This window comes from Scyliorhinus torazame, chromosome 3 (genome assembly GCF_047496885.1).
Source record: "Scyliorhinus torazame isolate Kashiwa2021f chromosome 3, sScyTor2.1, whole genome shotgun sequence".
Lineage (NCBI taxonomy): Eukaryota > Metazoa > Chordata > Chondrichthyes > Carcharhiniformes > Scyliorhinidae > Scyliorhinus > Scyliorhinus torazame.
In genome coordinates, this window is record NC_092709.1 from 112,575,774 (window position 1) to 112,595,097 (window position 19,324).

The 19,324-nt window shown below is 42.3% G+C and overlaps 1 protein-coding gene across 3 annotated transcripts in view; it reads right to left on the reverse strand.

The window, feature by feature from the left end:
- Nucleotides 1-19,324, reverse strand: part of hhip (hedgehog interacting protein) — a 435,190-nt gene that overhangs the window by 413,848 nt on the left and 2,018 nt on the right. For all 3 annotated transcript variants that reach the window (XM_072496136.1, XM_072496135.1, XM_072496134.1), the window contains exons 2-3: nucleotides 12,472-12,667; nucleotides 8,914-9,070 (exon numbers count right to left, since the gene is read on the reverse strand). In XM_072496136.1, the coding sequence (XP_072352237.1) occupies nucleotides 8,914-9,070; nucleotides 12,472-12,667 (353 nt within the window). The remainder of the gene's footprint in view (nucleotides 1-8,913; nucleotides 9,071-12,471; nucleotides 12,668-19,324) is intronic.

A 19,324-nucleotide genomic window follows, 5' to 3' on the forward strand; every position in this document is an offset into this window, starting at 1 on the left:
TGCGTGGAGTGCAAGCCACACTTCTACCGGCCAGAGAGGGTGCACCTGATAAAGACTTCCCGTCCTTTTGAACGCCTCAGCATGGATTTCAAAGGCCCCCTCCTCTCCACCGACCGCAACACGTATTTCCTGAACGTGCTTGACGAGTACTCCCGGTTCACATTCGCCATCCCCTGCCCAGACATGACCACAACCACCGTCATCAAGGCTCTCCAGGGTATCTTTACGCTGTTCGGTTTCCCCGCATACATTCACAGTGATAGGGGGTCCTCCTTTATGAGCGACGAACTGCGTCAATTCCTGCTCAGCAAGGGCATCGCCTCGAGCAGGATGACAAGTTACAACCCCCGGGGAAACGGGCAAGTAGAGAGGGAGATCGGAACGGTCTGGAAGACCGTCCTGCTGGCCCTACAGTCCAGGAATCTCCCAGTCTCCCGCTGGCAGGAAGTCCTCCCGGTGGCCCTCCACTCCATCCGGTCACTGCTCTGTACAACCACGAACCAGACACCTCACGAACGTCTCCTTGTTATCCCCAGGAGGTCCTCCTCCGGGACCTCGCCCCCAACCTGGCTAGCGACACCCGGACCCATCCTGCTTCGGAAACATGTGAGGGCACACAAGTCGGACCCGTTGGTCGAGAGGGTCCACCTGCTACACGCCAACCCCCAGTACGCCTACGTAGCGTTCCCTGACAGCCGCCAAGACACGGTCTCCCTTCGGGACCTGGCGCCCGCCGAAGCCCCACGCGCACCCGCACCATTGCCCCACCCCCACCCTCCCCACAGCACCTAACTGGAGGGTCAGTACTCCCGCAGCCCCTGCCTCGGCCCGAAGACACACCGACGCCCCCTAAAGGCGCCTTCCCCCCCTGTCCACCTTTCGCCCCAACAGCGCCGCCTAGGGGTGACGAAGCTGCCTGGGAGGACGACATCACTTTTCCGGAGTCGCAACCGCTGGGACCCCCATCAGAATCACCGCCGAAGCCCAGACGCTCCAGAAGGACGACCAGGCCACCCGATCGACTGATTGCTGCACCATGAGCACTTTGTTATTACCCTCGACATCACGGTACCTCCACACCTGGTCATACCATGCGAAAAGCGACTATTAACGCTGGCCATCACCCCGCCGGGCTCTTTTTTAACAGGGGGTGAATGTGGCAATACCAGGTATTGCGGTACCGGAGAGGTGGATGACCATTGGTTGGACCCAGGAGTCTACCATTGGCTGATGTGCATAGCTCCGCCCTGAGAGGCGGAGTATAAGAGCCGATGCCATCCCAGCAGCCTTTGCTTTCTGTGTCGAAGCTGCTGGGGAAGAGTTCGAGCAGATTAAAGCCTATTAGTTATGACTCACCTTGTCTTGAGAGTAATTGATTGCGCATCACATGCCAAGGAATGAAAATGACTACTCACCTGCTCGGCTCCCCTCAGCAGCCATTGCTTCCTGTTTTTAAAAAGAAGCGCTAAATGGTGCCCGAGTGATCACTTGCTAGAGAGCTGGTTAGTTCTCCAGAGGCCGTTAGACTTAACTTACAATTCGCTATTGAGATGGGTGGCACGGCAGCACAGTGGTTAGCACTGTCGGCTCACAGCTGCAGGGTCCTAGGCAGGTCACTCTCTGTGCGGAGTGTGCACGTTCTCCCCGTGCCCACGTGGGTTTCCTCCGGGTGCTCCAGTTTCCTCCCACCATCCAAAGATGTGCAGGTTAGGTGGATTGGCCATGCTAAATTGCCCTTAGTGTCCAAAAAGGTTAGGTGGGGTTACTGGGTTGCGGGGATAGGGTAGAGGTGTGAGTTTAAGTTTAAGTGGGGTGCTCTTTCTGAGGGCCGGCGCAGACTCGATGGGCCGAATGGCCTCCTTCTGCACTGTAAATTTTATGATTCTATGATTCTATGGAGATTGGTCTTAATTGGTCTCGCCATGTCTGGGCGGGATCTGGAGCCCGCCACTGGGAGTGGGTCAGTTAGATCGCAATCGATTTGTGCCCGGTGAAGACCCCTCCGACTATTTAACCGCCATGCCCGTAGCCACACCGGGCACAATGTGGCTGTTAACTCGTACCGAGTCTGAGAGGGAGCAGTGAGACAGCAGTGAGAGCTTAAAGAGTTAGTTTGACAGTGGCACACTGGTTAGCACTGTTACCTCATGGCGCTGAGGACCCCAGTTCGATTCTGGCCCTGGGTCACTGTCCGTGTGGAGTTTGCATTCTCCCTGTGTCTGCGTGGGTCTCACCCTACAACTCAAAGATGTGCAGGATAGGTGGATTGGCCATGCTAAATTGCCTCTCAATTGGAAAAATAAAAATAAAAAAATAAATAAAAATAAGTGTATAAAGAGTGAGTTTATGAGGGAGCACTGAGATAACAGGGCGAGTTTAAAGATTGAGAACCCGATCTAATATTAAAAAAAAGAGTCCCCTTCTGGGCGTGATTAGAGTTATTGTATCAAAAGATACTCTGTTTTTTTGTCGGGCTTCAGCAGGAAACACACCGCCAAGGCCGCACGTATCCGCATTTCCGGCACTGAGGAGCTCCGCTCGCCAGTGCAGGAAGAGATTGGGGCACCATTTTTAAATGGTGTTCTGATCTCTTGGCCTCCAACGTGACCCCCAGAAACCCCCCCCCCCCAATGCACTTGTTGGGGGATCCTTGTGTCCTCCTGCCCCCCACCACATATGGGCAGGGCACCCCCAGGCCCGATCGCCGGTGCAGGCAAAATGCTACCTGGGCACCTTGGCACTGCCAACCTGACACTGCTGATGTCACCCAGGCAATGTGGCTCTGCCAGCCTCGTACCCTGGCAGCCACCCGGGTAGTTGGCACTGCTAGGCTGGCATCTGCACTGCCAAGGTGCCAGGCAGGCAGTGCCACATTGCCCGGGTGGCATCAGCAGTGCCTGTGTGCCAGCCTACCCAGATTGTCCCCACCCAGTGGCCTTTGTTTGCTTGGGAGAACCCCCAAGTGCCTTTCCGTCTGATCCCCATTTGTCCATACCAGTGATAAACGGCGCCTGGCTGGGGTGTCGTCGGCGAGGCCAGCAGGTGCTGGGACAGATTAGATCTGGCATAGACATAGTTCAGTGAGCAGTTAAGCTCACTTAACGATACAAGTCTGGATCATGCCCATTGTGGCCTGGAGCACCTGGGGTGACGTGGTGGCACCATGGTTAGCACTGCTGCCTCACAGCACCAGGAACCAGGTTCAATTCCAGACTTGGGTGACTGTCTGTGTGGAGTTTGCACATTCTCCCTGTGTCTGCATGGGTTTCCTCTGGGTGCTCCAGTTTTCTCTCACAGTCCAATGATGTGCAGGTTAGGTGGATTGGCCATGCTAAATTGCCCCTTGGTGTCCAAAGATATGCAGGTTAGGTAGGGTTACGGGATAAGGCGGGTGGGTGGGCCAAGGTGGGGTACTCTTTTGGAGGGTTGGTGCAGACTCGATGGGCCAAATGATATCCTTCTGCACTGTAGGAATTCTATGATTCACCCGGAGGAAACCAACGCTGACACAGGGAGAATGTGCCAACTCCACACATTCATCCAAAGCCAAATTGAACCTGGGTTCTGGAGCTGTGAGGCAACAGTACTAACCATTGTGCCACCATGCATCCACATCTACAGCAAATATCTGCAGCTCCGGAAGCTTTCATTCAAAGTTTTTGAGCTGGAGTTCGTGCTTCGGACTTTGTTGTGATATATCAAGGAGTGGTACAGTTACCTGGACACTTCTTTGTTCCAGAAGGCAGTCACATACAAGGCTACTTTCTTCAGATTTGGTCCGTGGGTAAGGGACAAGTTAGTTTGACTGAGTGAGGCAGGTACAGGATTGAGAAGGTATAAGTGGGGGTGCTTCAGTCATTGAATTGTCCAATAAATTCAAGGTTCTTGCACCTTGTATGGACAATAGCGGAATGGGATAAGCAAACAAACAATGGCACAATGATGCAAAGAGTCATTTAAGTGGGGTAGTGAGTTGGGTGGTCTGCTGGGGTAAATAGCAATGTAGTTGAAGATGGGGACAGTATAGTTAGTAGCATCTGAGAGTGTGAGTCCTGAAGGCTGTGTGGCCTACCTGGTGCCAGAGTTCGGGGCAGGTGAGGAACTTGGAGAGCGGGTAAGAATCCAGCTGTCATGGTTCATGTGGGTACCAACGACATAAATAGGATTAGGAAAGGTGTTCTGTTGAGTTGTGGGCAACTAAGTGTTAAATTAAAGAGCAGAATCACAAAGCTAACAACCTCTGGATTGCTACCTGAGCCACAAGCAAATTGGCATAGAGTAAATAAGATCAGAGAATTGAATGTGTGGCTCAAGCATTGTTGTGGGAGAAAGGGGCACTGGCACTAGTACTGGGGGAAGAGGGAGATGTCATAGATGTCATAGAATTTACAGTGCAGAAGGAGGCTATTCGGCCCATCAGGTCTGCGCTGACCCTTGGAAAGAGCACCCTACCTAAGCCCACCCCCCCACCCTATCGCCGAAACCCAGTAACCCCACCCAACCCAACCTTTTTGGACACTAAGGGCAATTTAGCATGGCCAATCCACCTAACCTGCACATTTTGGACTGTGGGAGGAAACCGGAGCACCGGAAGAAACCCACGCAGACACGGGGACAACGTGCAAACTCCGCACAGTGACCCAAGCCGGGAATTGAACCTGGTCATCACCTAAACTGTGTTGAGTTTAGTGTCCTGGCAAATTGTACAACCAGTGCTCAAGGGAGGGTTTTAAACTAAATACTGGGGACAGGGAGGGATCATGTGAGGGGAGATTTGGGAAGTTAACAAGAAAGAACAAGGGTAGCGATATGGTTAATGATAACCAGAGTACACGAGCAGATAATGTCAGCGTGTGGAAAAATGGCAAATCGACAGCATTAAAGTCTTTGTATCTGAATTCACATAGCATTCATAAAAACAGATGAGTTTTGATTGCATACATAGAAAAAATGGATGTGATATAGCCATTACAGAAATGTAGTTACAAAGTAATCAAGGCTGGGAACTGAATATTCAAGGATATTTCACATTTCAGTCGGGCAGAAAGCTAGTAAAAGATAGTGGTGTAGCTCTCTTATTAAAGGAGATTAGTACAATAGTGAGAGATTGCCTTAGATCAGAAGAGATGTAGAATCGACTTGTGTGCAGATAAGAAATAGCAAAGGAAAGTCACTTGTGGAAGTATTTCATAGGTGCCTTACTAGCAGCTACACAGCAGGACAGAGTATACATGAAGAAATAATGGGATCTTGTAAGAAAGCTACTACAATAATCCCAATGGTACAGCACCCTCTTTCCCCAGTACTAGTGAGAGTCCTCCATGTTTCAATAATTGTGAGAAATTTCCACCTTCATATAGATTGAATAATTGTCAAAGGTAGCATGGAAACTCAATTCAAAGATATATTCGGGACAATTTTTTAATGCAATATGATGTAGAGACAAATAGGGACAGGCTATTTTAGACATGGGAGGGCGTTCACCGCGAGCATAAACAGCGATGCGGGTGCATAATCTCATGAGATTCGGGAAACGGGATTCTCGCCCGGTGAGATCTTTTTTCCCGATTTTGCCCCGTTCTTCGCCGGTGATGTAATAAGCTTCTTGCTTCTTGCCTTTGTTTAAATACGTTTGAATGAATTTGCATATTATTAAAGAGCATGATTTCCCCATACTAACATTCAAACCTGGCTGACATAACATGACGTCAGCAAGGTTCACAACAGCTTTCTGAAGAGTGGAAACAGTTGAGGATATCCCGCTGCACGGGGTGCGGGAGGTGGGGCAAGGTAAGTATAGCTTCTCGGGGCGGAGAGGGAGGGGGGTGAGGACATGCCCAGGTTTCCTCTGGCACAGGTTGGCAGTGCCAGCCTGTGCCAACCTGTGCTGGGGCAGGCCCTCTAAGGAGCCCAATGGGGCAGGGTTCCTGTTGTATGTGGTAGGACGGGAAGAGCACCAAGGCCTTTGAAGGAGCATTTGACTTGGCAGTGATGGGAGAGTGGGGAGCTGGCATTGAGCTGGGGAGGATCACTGACACTACTGCTGACAAACTATGAGAAAGCTCCATCCCTGGTAATGTGTAATGAGACTAATTAATAATAAAGGAGCGCCTGGGCAACATTGATCATAACATGATCGCATTTCACATTTAGTTTGAGGGTGAGAAACATGGGTCTGGGACTGGTGTCTCAAGCTTAAAGAAAGGCAATTAAAATGGTATGGAGACAAAGTTTGCTGAAGTGGACTGGGAAATAGATTAAATAGTAGGACAATAGAGAAGCAGTGGCAGACCTTTGAGATATTTTATAACTCCCAACAAAACTATATTCTATTGAGAAAGAAAGACTATAAGAAGGATGCTCTGTATTTAGTTAACTAAGGTAGTTAAGGATAGTATCAACAAAGAGCAAAGAAACGTACAGCACATGAACAAGCTCTTTGGCCCTCCCAGCTTGCGCCGACCATGCAGCCCATCGAACCTAAAACCTTCTACACTTATGGGGTCTGTATCCTTCAATTCCCATCCTATTCATGTATTTATCAAGACCCCCCTTAAACATCACTATCATACCTGCTTCCACCACCTCTTCTGGCAGCGAGTTCCAGGCACCTACTACCCTTTGTGTACAAAACTTCCCTCGTACATTTCCTCTAAACTTTGCCCCTCGCACCTCAAACCTATGTTCCCTATTAATTGACTCTCCACCCTGGGCTTCTGACTATCCACTCTGTCCATGCCCCTCATAATTTTGTAGACTTCTATCAGGTCGCCCCTCAACCTCCTTCGTTCCATTGAGAACAAACCAAGTTTATCCAACATAGCAAATGCCCTCCAAACCAGTCAACATCCTGGTGAACCGTTTTTGTACCCTCTTCAAAACTTTCACATCCTTCTGGTCATGTGGCAACCAGAATTAGACATTATATTCCAAGTAATAAAAGCAAATTATTGCGGATGCTGGAATCTGAAATCAAAGAGAAAATGCTGGAAAATCTCCGCAGGTCTGGCAGCATCTGTAGGGAGAGAAAAGAGCTAACGTTTCGAGTCCAGATGACCCTTTAGCTTTGACAAAGGGTCATCTGGACTCAAAATGTTAGCTCTTTTCTTTCCCTACAGATGCTGCCAGACCTGCCGAGATTTTCCAGTATTTTCCCTTTGGTACGATATTCCACGTATGGCCTAACTAAAGTTCTATACAGCTGGAGCATGACTTACCAATTTTTATACTCAGTGCCCCAGCCGGTGAAGGCAAGCATGCCGTATGCCTTCTTGACTACCTTCTCCACCTGCGGTGCCACTTTCAGTGACCTGTGGACTTGTACACCCAAATCCCTCTGCCTGTCAATACTATTGAGGGTTCTGCCATTTACTGTATATTTCCCACCTGTATTAGATCTTCCAAAATTCATTACCTCACATTTGTCCAATTAAACTCCATCTGCCATCTCCACTCAAGTCTCCAACTGATCTATATTCTGCTGTATCCGCTGACCATCCTCATCACTATCTGCAATTCCACCAACCTTTGTGTCATCTGCAAACTTACTAATCAGACCAGTTACATTTTCTTCCAAATCATTTATATATATTACAAACAGCAACGGTCCCAACACTGACCCCTGTGGAACACCACTAGTCACGGCGCCCTCCATTCAGAAAAGCACCCTTCCACTGCTAATCTCTGTCTTCTATGTCAGAGCCAGTTCTGTATCCATCTTGCCAGCTCACCTCTGATCCTGTGTGACTTTACCTTCTGTGCCAGTCTGCCATGAGGGACCTTGTCAAACACCTTACTAAGTTCATGTAGACCAACATCCACTACCCTGCCATCATCAATCATCTTCCTTGAAAAACTCGATCAAGTTACTGAGACACAAACTCCCCTTCACAAAACCATGATGCCTCTCGCTAATATGCCTATTTGCTTCCAAATGGGAGTAAATCCTGTCTCAAAAAATTCTCTCCAATAATTTCCCTACCACTGACTTAAGGCTAACCAGTAATTTTCTGGATTATCCTTGCAACCCTTCTTAAACAAAGGAACAACATTAGCTATTCTCCAATCCTCTGGGACCTCATCTGTAGCCAGTGAGATTTCTTTCAAGGCCCCAGCAATTTCCTCCCCTGTCTCCCTCAGTATTCTGGGGTAGATCCCATCCTTCTGTTCGGTGAATACTGATGCAAAGTACTCATTCAAATTGAAAGAAAGCACGTACAATATTGTGACAGTTATTTAGGTCTGAAGAGTATACACATTTTAGAAACCAGCAAACAATGACTAAACAAAATCATGAGGAAGGAGAAATTGAGAAAGCTAGTTAGAAATTAAAAAAAGACAGTAAATGTTTCCACAAGCATATAAAAAGGAAAAGAGTAACTAAATTGAGTGGTAGTCCCTTAAAGGGTGAGACTGAGGAATTAATGGAAACAAGGAAATTGCGGAACCATTGAATAGTGTTTTACATCAATCTTTACTGTAGAAGACACAATAAGCACCTCAAAAATAGTTAAAAGTCAAGAGGGGAAAGGGTGGGAGGATCCTAAAACGAGGAAGGTCACTCAAGCAAAAAAACTAAGAAAACTAATGGGACTAAAGCCTAACATGTTTTGTTGAATATTTTGAAACGTTTCTTTAACGATTTCCCACTGTTAAAGCAGCCAACTATTAGTTTACTCAACACTCCGAATATTTTTTAAAATGAACAGTGAACAAGATACTCCAATAAAAAGGAAATTCACTATGGGGAGATCATTACTTTTCCTGGTAATACATTTCAACAATCTTTTAAGTTTTGTTAAAAATTCTATGACAAGCAAACCATCAAACACTAGAGTAAACTGACATATTGTTTGTTCAGTGTCATGACTATGACTAGGTTTTCTAAATCAAATAGCAGAGATCTTATTGAACCTGTTGATCTGTTCCATTTTGTGATATTCATCCATCTGGTTTAAATAGTTGGAAGCTGGACCTTGTACTTGTTTTCTGGTAGAGTCTGGAAAACACATCCCATTGTTCTTTGCTGAATAAAGGTTGCAGAATTCATCAGAAGTAGTTTGGAATAGTCCTGAAAAACAGATGTTAAAATAAATTGTTGGTGTTCACACTAGTAAATGCTTGCATGTGCAACAAGAACCCTGAAGTCAAAGCTTCCGGTCTATAGAATCAAAGAAGAACCAGTATATCGCTTTGTTTTGTAAATGATGCTTCTAAAAATAATTAGCATGTTCGTTATCTTGATACATACAGTGGGCAACTGCTAATACTTTCAGTGACGAATAACTATTTAAAGCATAACAAGTCATTTAGATTTACAAACTAAAACAAAACTGCACCGTTTTTAAACATTTAAACAGAATCCTAAACTTTTTCACTGCAAAATCTCTGTGACAATATATGAGCTCTAACATATATTCAGGTGTTATTTCATTTGGTGGCGAGATGCAGAGTTCACTTTAAACATAAAAGTAATTGTTCCCACATTATTTTGTCAATAAATTGTCAACAAACACCCATAGCCGCAGGACGATCTCACAAAGAGCCAGGAAAGTGAGGAAATGTCATCTCTAGTTTAAAAGAGAAATAAAAATGAAACAGTAACATGGTCGTGGGCATGTTAGTTTTAATTTTTTTTTCCCGACACACTGCAACCCTTTCGAAACACAAATTATGACAAATGCCTAAAATTCATCACCTTCATTCTCCACTTTGACTGCTGTGGGTCCTGTTGAGAGAATAGTCAGGCCTATTCTAATGTTTTTGGTGTTACAAAACAGTGCTACATTATAAATAAGGAATAGGAGTGATAGCAGATTTACGTTTGAAGAGGAGTATCTCATAACTTATAAATAATCAAGTTATGAGTGAGTTTCAAAGGTCTTTAAAATGATTTAAACAACACTTACATTTTGCTTTATTCATTTAGTTTATCTTTTGATTTAAAATGTAATTCTCAGAATCTACATCACTTCACAGCTGAAGTGGAAGGTAGGCAAACCACTCTTGGAACCCTTTCATTGCACCTATTTCCAAATTTCTTGTAGCTTTATTGAGTGTTTAATCATGTTACAAACAGTTATGTACTGTACGAAGAATCACAGACACAATCCCTCTTCCTGCTCTGCATGGACAGCATAGGGGAGTTACCAGAAAGCCTGTCATTCTTAATCTAGACAGTTTTAGGATCTTTACAAAGATGGACTAAAAGTCAAAAAGGTATATTATCCTTTTTGGTAATTTAGCAAAAATGTGTATGCCATTATAAAGCCGTATTCTTTTCTTTATAGTCGTGCCTACATTATCTTGAAGAGCAGCAGGAGGAAATAAAACAAAGTTTGATATCAGTTGTAAAGGCATGGGACAAACTCTGCTACAGTATTCATATTGATACTAATGAATTTCAGATTGGGAACACTTTCTGTACTGTGTAATATTTTGATTTACATGCTTCCTTTTTAGTTATCTTCTTATATTTCAATCCGCTCTGTCTGCTGTTCAAAACACCATCCCTTTAGTGCACTGGATAAGACAAGCCATTCCTGAATGCACGAAGTTAACAGCAACACGTATGGGTTTGCCCTCCACAATTTCCCCTCCCTCTCTGTACAGCCTATCTGAATTGCATTTATCTCATGAAGAGTTGCCATCGATAACGCTTTGTGTGGGGAATAACAATAGAGAAACAATATCTAAACACTTTGTGGCCAAGTACATTGCTGTGTTAATACAGTAAAACACCAGGCCACCCACAACTGTTGCAACGTACTTGCATATTACAAACCTGAAGATTTTGATTTCATTAATTGGCTTTATGTTGTAAGCAACCCTTGATTGTGGTGTGTAAATATATGATAAACTGTAATTATTCTCAGTGATTTCAACACTACCATAATGATAAAACAAATCAAAAAAATTCAAATGAGTATGCAAACTTCAACAAAAGCTTTTCAGATTAATGTACTTTACACTTGTAACAGTGTTATTATTTACATATGTGTTGATTTGAAGTCAAACGGTTCCTTTGAAATTAAAGATTGTGCATCCACAATATTAGTAACATCAAAAACAGTAATTTTCAAGTTTAAAAACCAAAAAAAAAATGGCATTTTAGATGATTTTCTTTGATTTGATTAGCTCCTGTTGTATAATTCTCTGGAAACTTAATTCCAATTGGGTACTTTAAATAAATACAATTAGGGTGCTTGTCAATGACCACTCTGTCAACAAAATTTGTTTTCTATCTTTGGTATCAAAACAAAAGCTTTCAATTAGCACCGACCTCTGCAATAGCAAGTGGTGCCACATGCTGATTATAAGCATCTGTCTAACATAGGCAAATCGTCTAGCTCGGCTGAAAAACAGGCTGCTGGTTCACTTATGCACACCCCTGAGCCCCATCCATGTCCCAGTGCTAAAGTTATGCTTTCATCTGGTTATCTTCCAAGACAACCTGGGTGGTCACCCAAAGTACTTGACATCTTGATGCACTTCAGCAGTTTTACATATACACAAACTTTGTAGAAAAATAAATTTGTCATTCGTCACCACATATGTTGATCTGGGGAGAAAGGTTCCTGTGGCACCAGCTCCTGTGCTGCTCAACACACTCCAATTAACTCCTTTGCTCAGTTCAACTGCATTTTAAAAAAAAAATTAAGTAGTCAGTCCCAGAAAAATGAGGACAAGATCACCAGGGTCAGGGATTAGTTAATTTGTTGAGTGGGAAAAGTGTTCAAAAATCCCACGAAGCATTATTTTTTGTGCATAATATCCACCAAAATCTAATCTGTTATGACTGCCTAGCAAGCAGACTTGGAAAATGTAACCCCCCGCCTCCTTTCAGTCTGCAGGGATGTGATAAAGAGTAAGAACCAGCTGTATGCAGGGAACTGTGGAAGAAAATCAGTAGTTTTGTGGATAAAATAATAATATTTTCATTTTCCAGGAAGCTTTGGAACATCTGTGAAACCACACAAAAGGAAATTAAGAGCTCCCCTTTCGAAAGTGTTCCTTTTTAAAAACAAAAGTCCTGCATTGAATTTAAATGCACAATATTAAAGATATAAGCTTTGCTGCAAAAGGATTAATCATCCATCACAGAATGAGATGTAGAATGATACACCTTGCATCTTGATTTGCATATTTATTAGAGCAGTATTAAAATAAATTATTTCAGCTATTATTGTATTTAATGTTGCTTTTGTTTGGGAAAAAGGGGGTGGCTGCAGCTTTTCCTGAATGTTACTGCAACTCCAAACAGGGTGGCAGCAACATCAGCCACCAGTACTGAAGTAATGACTTTTCAGGAAACACTCATTTTGTTTAATGGTACCCATTACCACCCCTTCCATTTCACACTAAAGGTCCATGGCTCTAGTATGAATACCCCAACACTGATTCATAATGTATCAACAAGGTATGAGGATTTATATGATTTCAGGGTTCATTCAAATGTCTTGCCTTTATTACCTGCTACGTGGCTTCTGCAGGCAAAGTAGAACTGTTTGCAAAACTCTCTGCACAACACGGGAAAATCTAGCTCATTGTTTGATGCTTCTTCTTGGTCAGGTAAGTGAAATAAATTCTGTGCATATGGTGAACATTGGGCACACTTGATTTCCTCCAGCAACCTTGCACATTCTGTGTTGTTTGTAACAGAAAATACCTGAAAACCAAACAGCAGAAAGATGTAAGCAAAAGCAAACTGAATTTGAAAAAAACACCCTGACTTGGAAAGAATATCTGTCTCACATTGGATCTTTACTGTACTGTCTCACTTTTTAAGAATATAGAAGAAGAATTTATCCTTTATTTTAAGCCTAGTGAACCAAGTAATAAATGTTTACTAAATTCCAGATGTACTTGCTCTTTCTTTTCTTCCATAAACTGAGGTTTGAGTTGAATAAAAGTTTTAAAGGACAAAGTAGGAAGTGTCAACGTGAAAAATTCCAAATGTCACAGCACATTAGAAAAGCTTTACTCAGGCCACAACAATATGTATGTTTTCCATTATGTTACGATCCTACCCCAAAACCCCCCACTGTAGGAATTCTTGGTGGGAGTTCTGCTGGTGCCCTCTTGGTTTGTAATGTTCTCAAGTGTGATTATAAAACTTAAAAGAAATAATAATGGTCATAAAATACATCATTCAGCTCCACAAGATTATAAATTTCCTCAAATAACTTTCAATGGAAAAATATTTACAACAGCTAAATTAAATTACGTTGCGGGTGTTGGCAGATTACATGTTTTTGTTTATAAATATACTGAAATTGCTAAAACCTTCAACCTTGTTTTCCTTAATGTCTGATAACCTTATTTTCCATCTTAATAAAGTATTCTTTCACCTTTATGTTCTACATGTTACTAACTTATAATTAGTACACAGTTTAATCCAACAGTGCTTAGTGTTTAAAATAATTTAATGCTTATATAATTTATTATGAGCTAAGAGCAGTGGGCAGTCTGTGAAAAAGCATTTCAACCGCCACATTCACATTTTTGATTTGTTGGTCGTTACATTAAAAATAAGTTACTTTTCTTATATCTTTCACTCTGAAGCAGTACAATTTTAGTCACAACCGGTCATATTTAAAGTTGCATTTGGAAGAAATTCGAGCATTACAACTAACATAGAGACTAAACTGCAGCCAAGTGTTATTCTTTAATAAGACTTTCCAAGGGAGAATGCTGCTTCTTTAAGAATAACAACTTATTTCAATCATTCCCTAAATGTCTGAAACTAAATTTGCAATTCAAACATTGTTTTTGTATTTTTTTTTAAAGGCTTAATGAATTATATACTGGTGCATTGAAATAAAACAAAATGATTCAAATTCTGCTTGCCAGCTGTCAAATAGCATCCTCCTCCTCTGGCCGTTGCAGACCCTAATTTCACTATTAAGGTATTTATATAGGGACTTATCTGATTCTGATCACTACAATCACATTTACTATTTATGGAATGTGTTTTTGGTCACATATAAACTAAGCAATAGATTAGGCAATAGGACTATTTAAATTATCTAAAGTGAAATACAGTATTTTCTCTGTTTATTTCATGCTGTTTCCACACAGTGGGACCTTCACATTTTTCTCTGTGTGAGGTCTGCAGGGTACATACCCATGAAGAGATAGATAGAGCCATCATTATAACACAGACCCGATGTTCTCTCCCACAGGAAACAATGGAAGTGCACACAGGGCAATATAAGCATGCAATGACTGGCCCTTTGCATCTGTTGCACACATAGTAGAACTAGCTACAATTGTTTACAATGAGAGGAAGTACAGATAGATCATGTGAAATACAATAAAGGATGTATCTCAAAATTTAATTAAAAATGCATAAAACCAATATTTAATTTTTTTGTACTGATTGACCTAAGAATGTGAAAGTAGATATGAGAAAACAACTTGATCCGTACAGTTTCTATCCTGAGAACAATCATTTGTGCTCCTCATTTCACTTGCCCTTGGGTCCACAAAAAAATCCCAGTCTTGATACTGCATACCATGCATTTATACCTCCTGTTCAACCTCATACTACCTTCCTCATAAGGCAATACTAGCATGTTACCAGTGTTCTGTTAAAAGGGATGAAGCTTTGACAATTGAAGCCATAAACTTCATTATTTTTACATATAGTTGATCACTTCTGGAGCCACTCAAATATTTATATATACATTCACTTATCCATTCCATGCTTTCTCTGAAGATATGCTCAAAAGTAGCATGGACCAGAGAATCAGCACCACAGCCCTATCTCTGACCCCCATTGCATTCTAATACAGCAACCCACTGGGATTCTCGCACTGGTGACTCTTATATAAATTGGGCTGATCTCCTTACTGTTGCAACTGGCAAGTGCGATTTAACGAACCGCAATATATAGACTTATATATTATATATAATATATATAGACTTTATCCCTTTTTCCTTTCACAGGTTGTGTACTTTCTATTTCAGCAACCACTCCAACACAGGAGGCACTCTTCTGGAGTCCAAATATTGTGATCCTGGTTGACAACAAAAAATACGGTAACTGTATCAGGTGGACTCTGGTAACAGATCTGAAATCTGCCTCAGATTAATCAATGGTGGTAAGCCATAAATTACTGACCTAAAAAGGTTGCGAGTGGGACATTTTCTTCATCCTTGATATATTTTTCGATGCAATATCTTTTATCTTTGAAACAATGGGGATTTTGTAAGTCAGCTGATGCCTTTATACCAATTGAAACCAAGCATTTTGGAGCCTGGCATCTTTTTCAGAGTAACTTCATTCCAGTGTTAACGTAAGCCTACTCGTGACAATAAAGATTATTATTATATTATTATTCAAATCATTCTGGAATCAACTTTTAATAATACACAATGATAGTTTCCCTTTTCGCATAAAAAAGGGTGCAAACACAAGGCTACTAGGCTGCAAAGAAAACTGAGACTTAAACTGGAGAACTTTTCCACTAGGACTAAGATTTCTAAATTATTCTTTGAGTTAATATACTTCCTATTGCCTTTGAAAAATATAAAAGACAAATGTGCATTGAAGCATTTGTTTTATTGCACCATCTGTATGCCCCTATTTTCAATGGAGGTATATGCACAAATCATAACTTGCCGTGAATAAATTAATGCCAATAATATAATAAACATCCAGCAGCTAACTTAGCCAAAGTTTACTTTGAAATCTGTAATTAAAAGTAATACATTAGCTTCAATATTTTACCTGGAATGTCCATTAAAGATATGTGAGTTTTCAAAGGACACATAGCACCAAGGCAATTAAAGTTATTTTAGTAATCCTTTTGTGCAAGCTATTATATTAAAAACATGCAGAGGGCAAAATTCTCCGCCTGGCCACCACCTAAAAAACGAACCACAATCGGGGGAGAATCGGGCATCCAGCCAAAATCTAGGTCCGCATCCGACGTCGATTCAGGCACCATGCTATGGTCGCTTGCTGATGGCGATAACAAGGTTTGCGCCCCACGCTGGCGGCGGCATGCAAAACTGGCATTTGCATTTATTTAAATGTGATTAGCGGGTTAGACACAGTATGCTCTGCCCTTCCACGATGCTCCGCTCTTCTCAGGTGCAAGTCTAAAGGGCGTGAATTACTACAAGTATTTACAAACGTGGACTGGGCTCCATAGTTGCAGAAGAGGAGCGGGAGGCTAAAACAAACACTAAAAAACCATTGAAAACTGTCAGGCTTGCTGGGGGATGGCTGCCCGGGCTGGAGATTGTGACTTGGTGCTAAGTCCGTAGACTTTGGCTGTCCCCCTCAGCATCGAGGTGGCCTGGCTCAGACCACCATTGCTGCAGTCTGTGTTTTAAACACACCCCTTGGTGCTACTTACAGGCTCCTTGCGGTTCACACTGCTGAGTGCTACCTGTGTCCTTTAAATGCTCAGAAGGCCTCTGGTCATCTGGGAGCCCATCCAGGCCACCCCTCTGGACACCCTCATTCCCCAGCTGTATCAAGGGCCAAGCTCAATCAGTAGCCCACCAGGTATTTGCACTCCTCAGAAGCACTGCCTCTTGTAGGGGAAACAGGGGATCAACAGATCTCATCCCAACTGGAGGATACCTGCATTGTCGCCTTTAGAATCCTTCCTGATTCTCTGCCCTACTCAGGATAGAGGACTCACCAGTGGCCCCCATCCCTCCCGCTCACTGTTTGTCTCCTCCTGGTGAGACTGGCAGCACTGACTTCCTATGCCACCACTTCCCAGGCAGTGCTCAGGATGACAGGCTTGAGTCTGTGGCCCATCCTGGGGAAGAGGGCGCCTCTCCGCTCCTCGCTGGCATGAAGCTGTAGGTCCACCTCGGACTCCCGACCTCGGGGACAGGTCTTCTCTGAGCCATCTTGGTGGTTGCAGTGAGTGTGTGATAAGTGGAGCATTTCAATACAACTATCAAGCTCTTCGGCGCCATCTCCAGCCCCAGCAGTTAGAACGTCTGCTGTGCTGGGACATGCTCGTAATTCGCTCCAGCAGAGTGCTGGCCCATTAGCATGTCCTGAATTGATAGCGCCCCCGACAGGAATGCAAGCCACAGACAATTCAGTCCCAGGGTCACCCAAAAGAGAATTTCACCCTGAATACAGAAGTACTCTTTCAGCATACATCTTCTAAAGTCCTTGCAAAGATAGACATTATCTGTATCCTCAATAACTGTATTTTTCAGCTTAGCCTCTATTTTGAGGAAAACCAACTTTGGCATGCAGTGTTATCCCCGATACTGCCGACACCATGCATGTTGAAAAGACCAAAATATTAGATGAGGTAAATCTCCGTGACCAAAGCTTGGCTTTTAAAAGCATCTCGACAGTAGGAAGGAGACAAGGTTAATGTTTTGGGAAAGGCAAAGCAAACCAGAACCATACCAACTAACATCTATTGGCAAAAAATCTACCCCTAAAGCAGAGTTTTTAAATTTCAGGATCAACTAGAGACTATAGTTTATTTGTGGTACAAAAGATGAAAGGTGCAAATTCAGAGCTCATTCAAATCACCAACTGTCAAAAAAGCTGATCACATACTATTGTTCAGTTCATGGGCTGCAATCTTACTTATGTTAATGACAAATTATGGAAAGCATCGTGATTTGAATTTTATGCTATCAAATAAAAATGTGCAATTCATTGATCATATTTATTCTATGTACTTTTAGTCTCAACATATAACTTAGCAGTTTCAGGTTGCTAGCAAATTACAAAATGAATCTGTAGGTTCTAGAGTCAACATCTGACCTGTTCAATGTATGACATTGTGAACAGTAGACTATTAACCTGATGCTGTTTGGCACTATCTCCAGCATAAAAGTTATGGAGCTGTATAAAGTTTTAACAGTGAAGATATTTGATCATCTTTAAAGCTATTAGAACCTCATAATATTTCCACACAGCAGGTTGTTTCACACAGTATAGACAAGTATTTGTTTTAAGGTTGTTTAATTCTTTGAGTTCTCCCTGTATATTAAAGAGTACCAAGTTGGCACAGAACAGGTGAATGATAATTTATAAACAAAAATACGACATGGTTGTGCATGGGTGGTCCAGATAACCAATAGGACTGAGCTTACTTATTGCTAGTGGTTGTGATTTGATGATATCACAGTGGAAAACATGACTGGGGCTTGTATCTAATGCAAGGCTATTTCAATGTGTTGTCAATGGGAACAAATTCGATTCTCAAAGATAATGGTTTGGGTCATGAAAAGAAGGGAGGTCTTTGTTAGGATAATTGGAAAGGCAAATGAGATTAGTACTAAGGATGTAGCTGAAACATTTTTAGGATGAAAGATGGAAACTGAAGAGTCGCAGAGGCTTAGTTAGAGCTTCTAATTGTACAGAATTAAGTAATGGGAGGGATTCTCCTATAGAAGTGTTAATTGGAGTATAAACACCACAGATGGCAGCATAAGAGTGCATCTGGATACGACAGGGTTAATGATATGCTTGTTTTATGTACTCGGGTATCATAGCATATCATATATTCAAATTGATTGCATGTAACAACACAATTTGGAAATAAAGTACATTCAGTGCATTTTCCTCATGCATATTTTCTTCATGAAGAAATAGTAGCATGAAATTTCAGTCCGGAAGGCGTCTCAAGTTTGCCTGTCAAATCCCACACCTCAGTTCAGTAAGGTTTGCCAATACTTGGGCAGGCCATTAGATGGAGCACCACATAGAAGCTGTTGAAGAGGAAGTACTGGAATTTTGTCTCTTTTTAACTCCCCCCTGCAGTTCCATCACTCAAGTTTGGAAACCGCAAAATTGTGTCAATGTGGTCACTGGGAAGTCTGCAGCCCCAAGACTACTATCCCACCCACCTGGCTGTGAGATGGTACCTAGTAGAGGATATAATTTTGGGTATTTTTAAAAAACTAAATGCACTTCTCATCTGAACATTAAGTGCAAGTATAAGAGTTCTGAAATGTCATCAATAGCTTAGTTTTTGCAGATTGCATTCCAAGTATTTTGCTTAATGCAATCTATGAAACACTTCTGAATACCAAAACTGCCAACTATATTTAATAACCTTATTCTTGCACTCATATCAACCAATCAGAAATCTGACAAAACCTGAAAAAAATCTGATTCCTTGGAGCATGCTACTTGTTGTCTGGTTGCTAAATAAATTATTACAACATTTAAATCAAAAAAATAATAAAATCTTGTTTTCTCCAGTAATAAGTCTCATTTCCTCTTTTTGTTATTAAGTGCAACAGATGAAACCATCAAGGTGCATGTGATTAAACATAACACATTGAAAGCTACCAAAAATTCAAACATTATCCTAACATG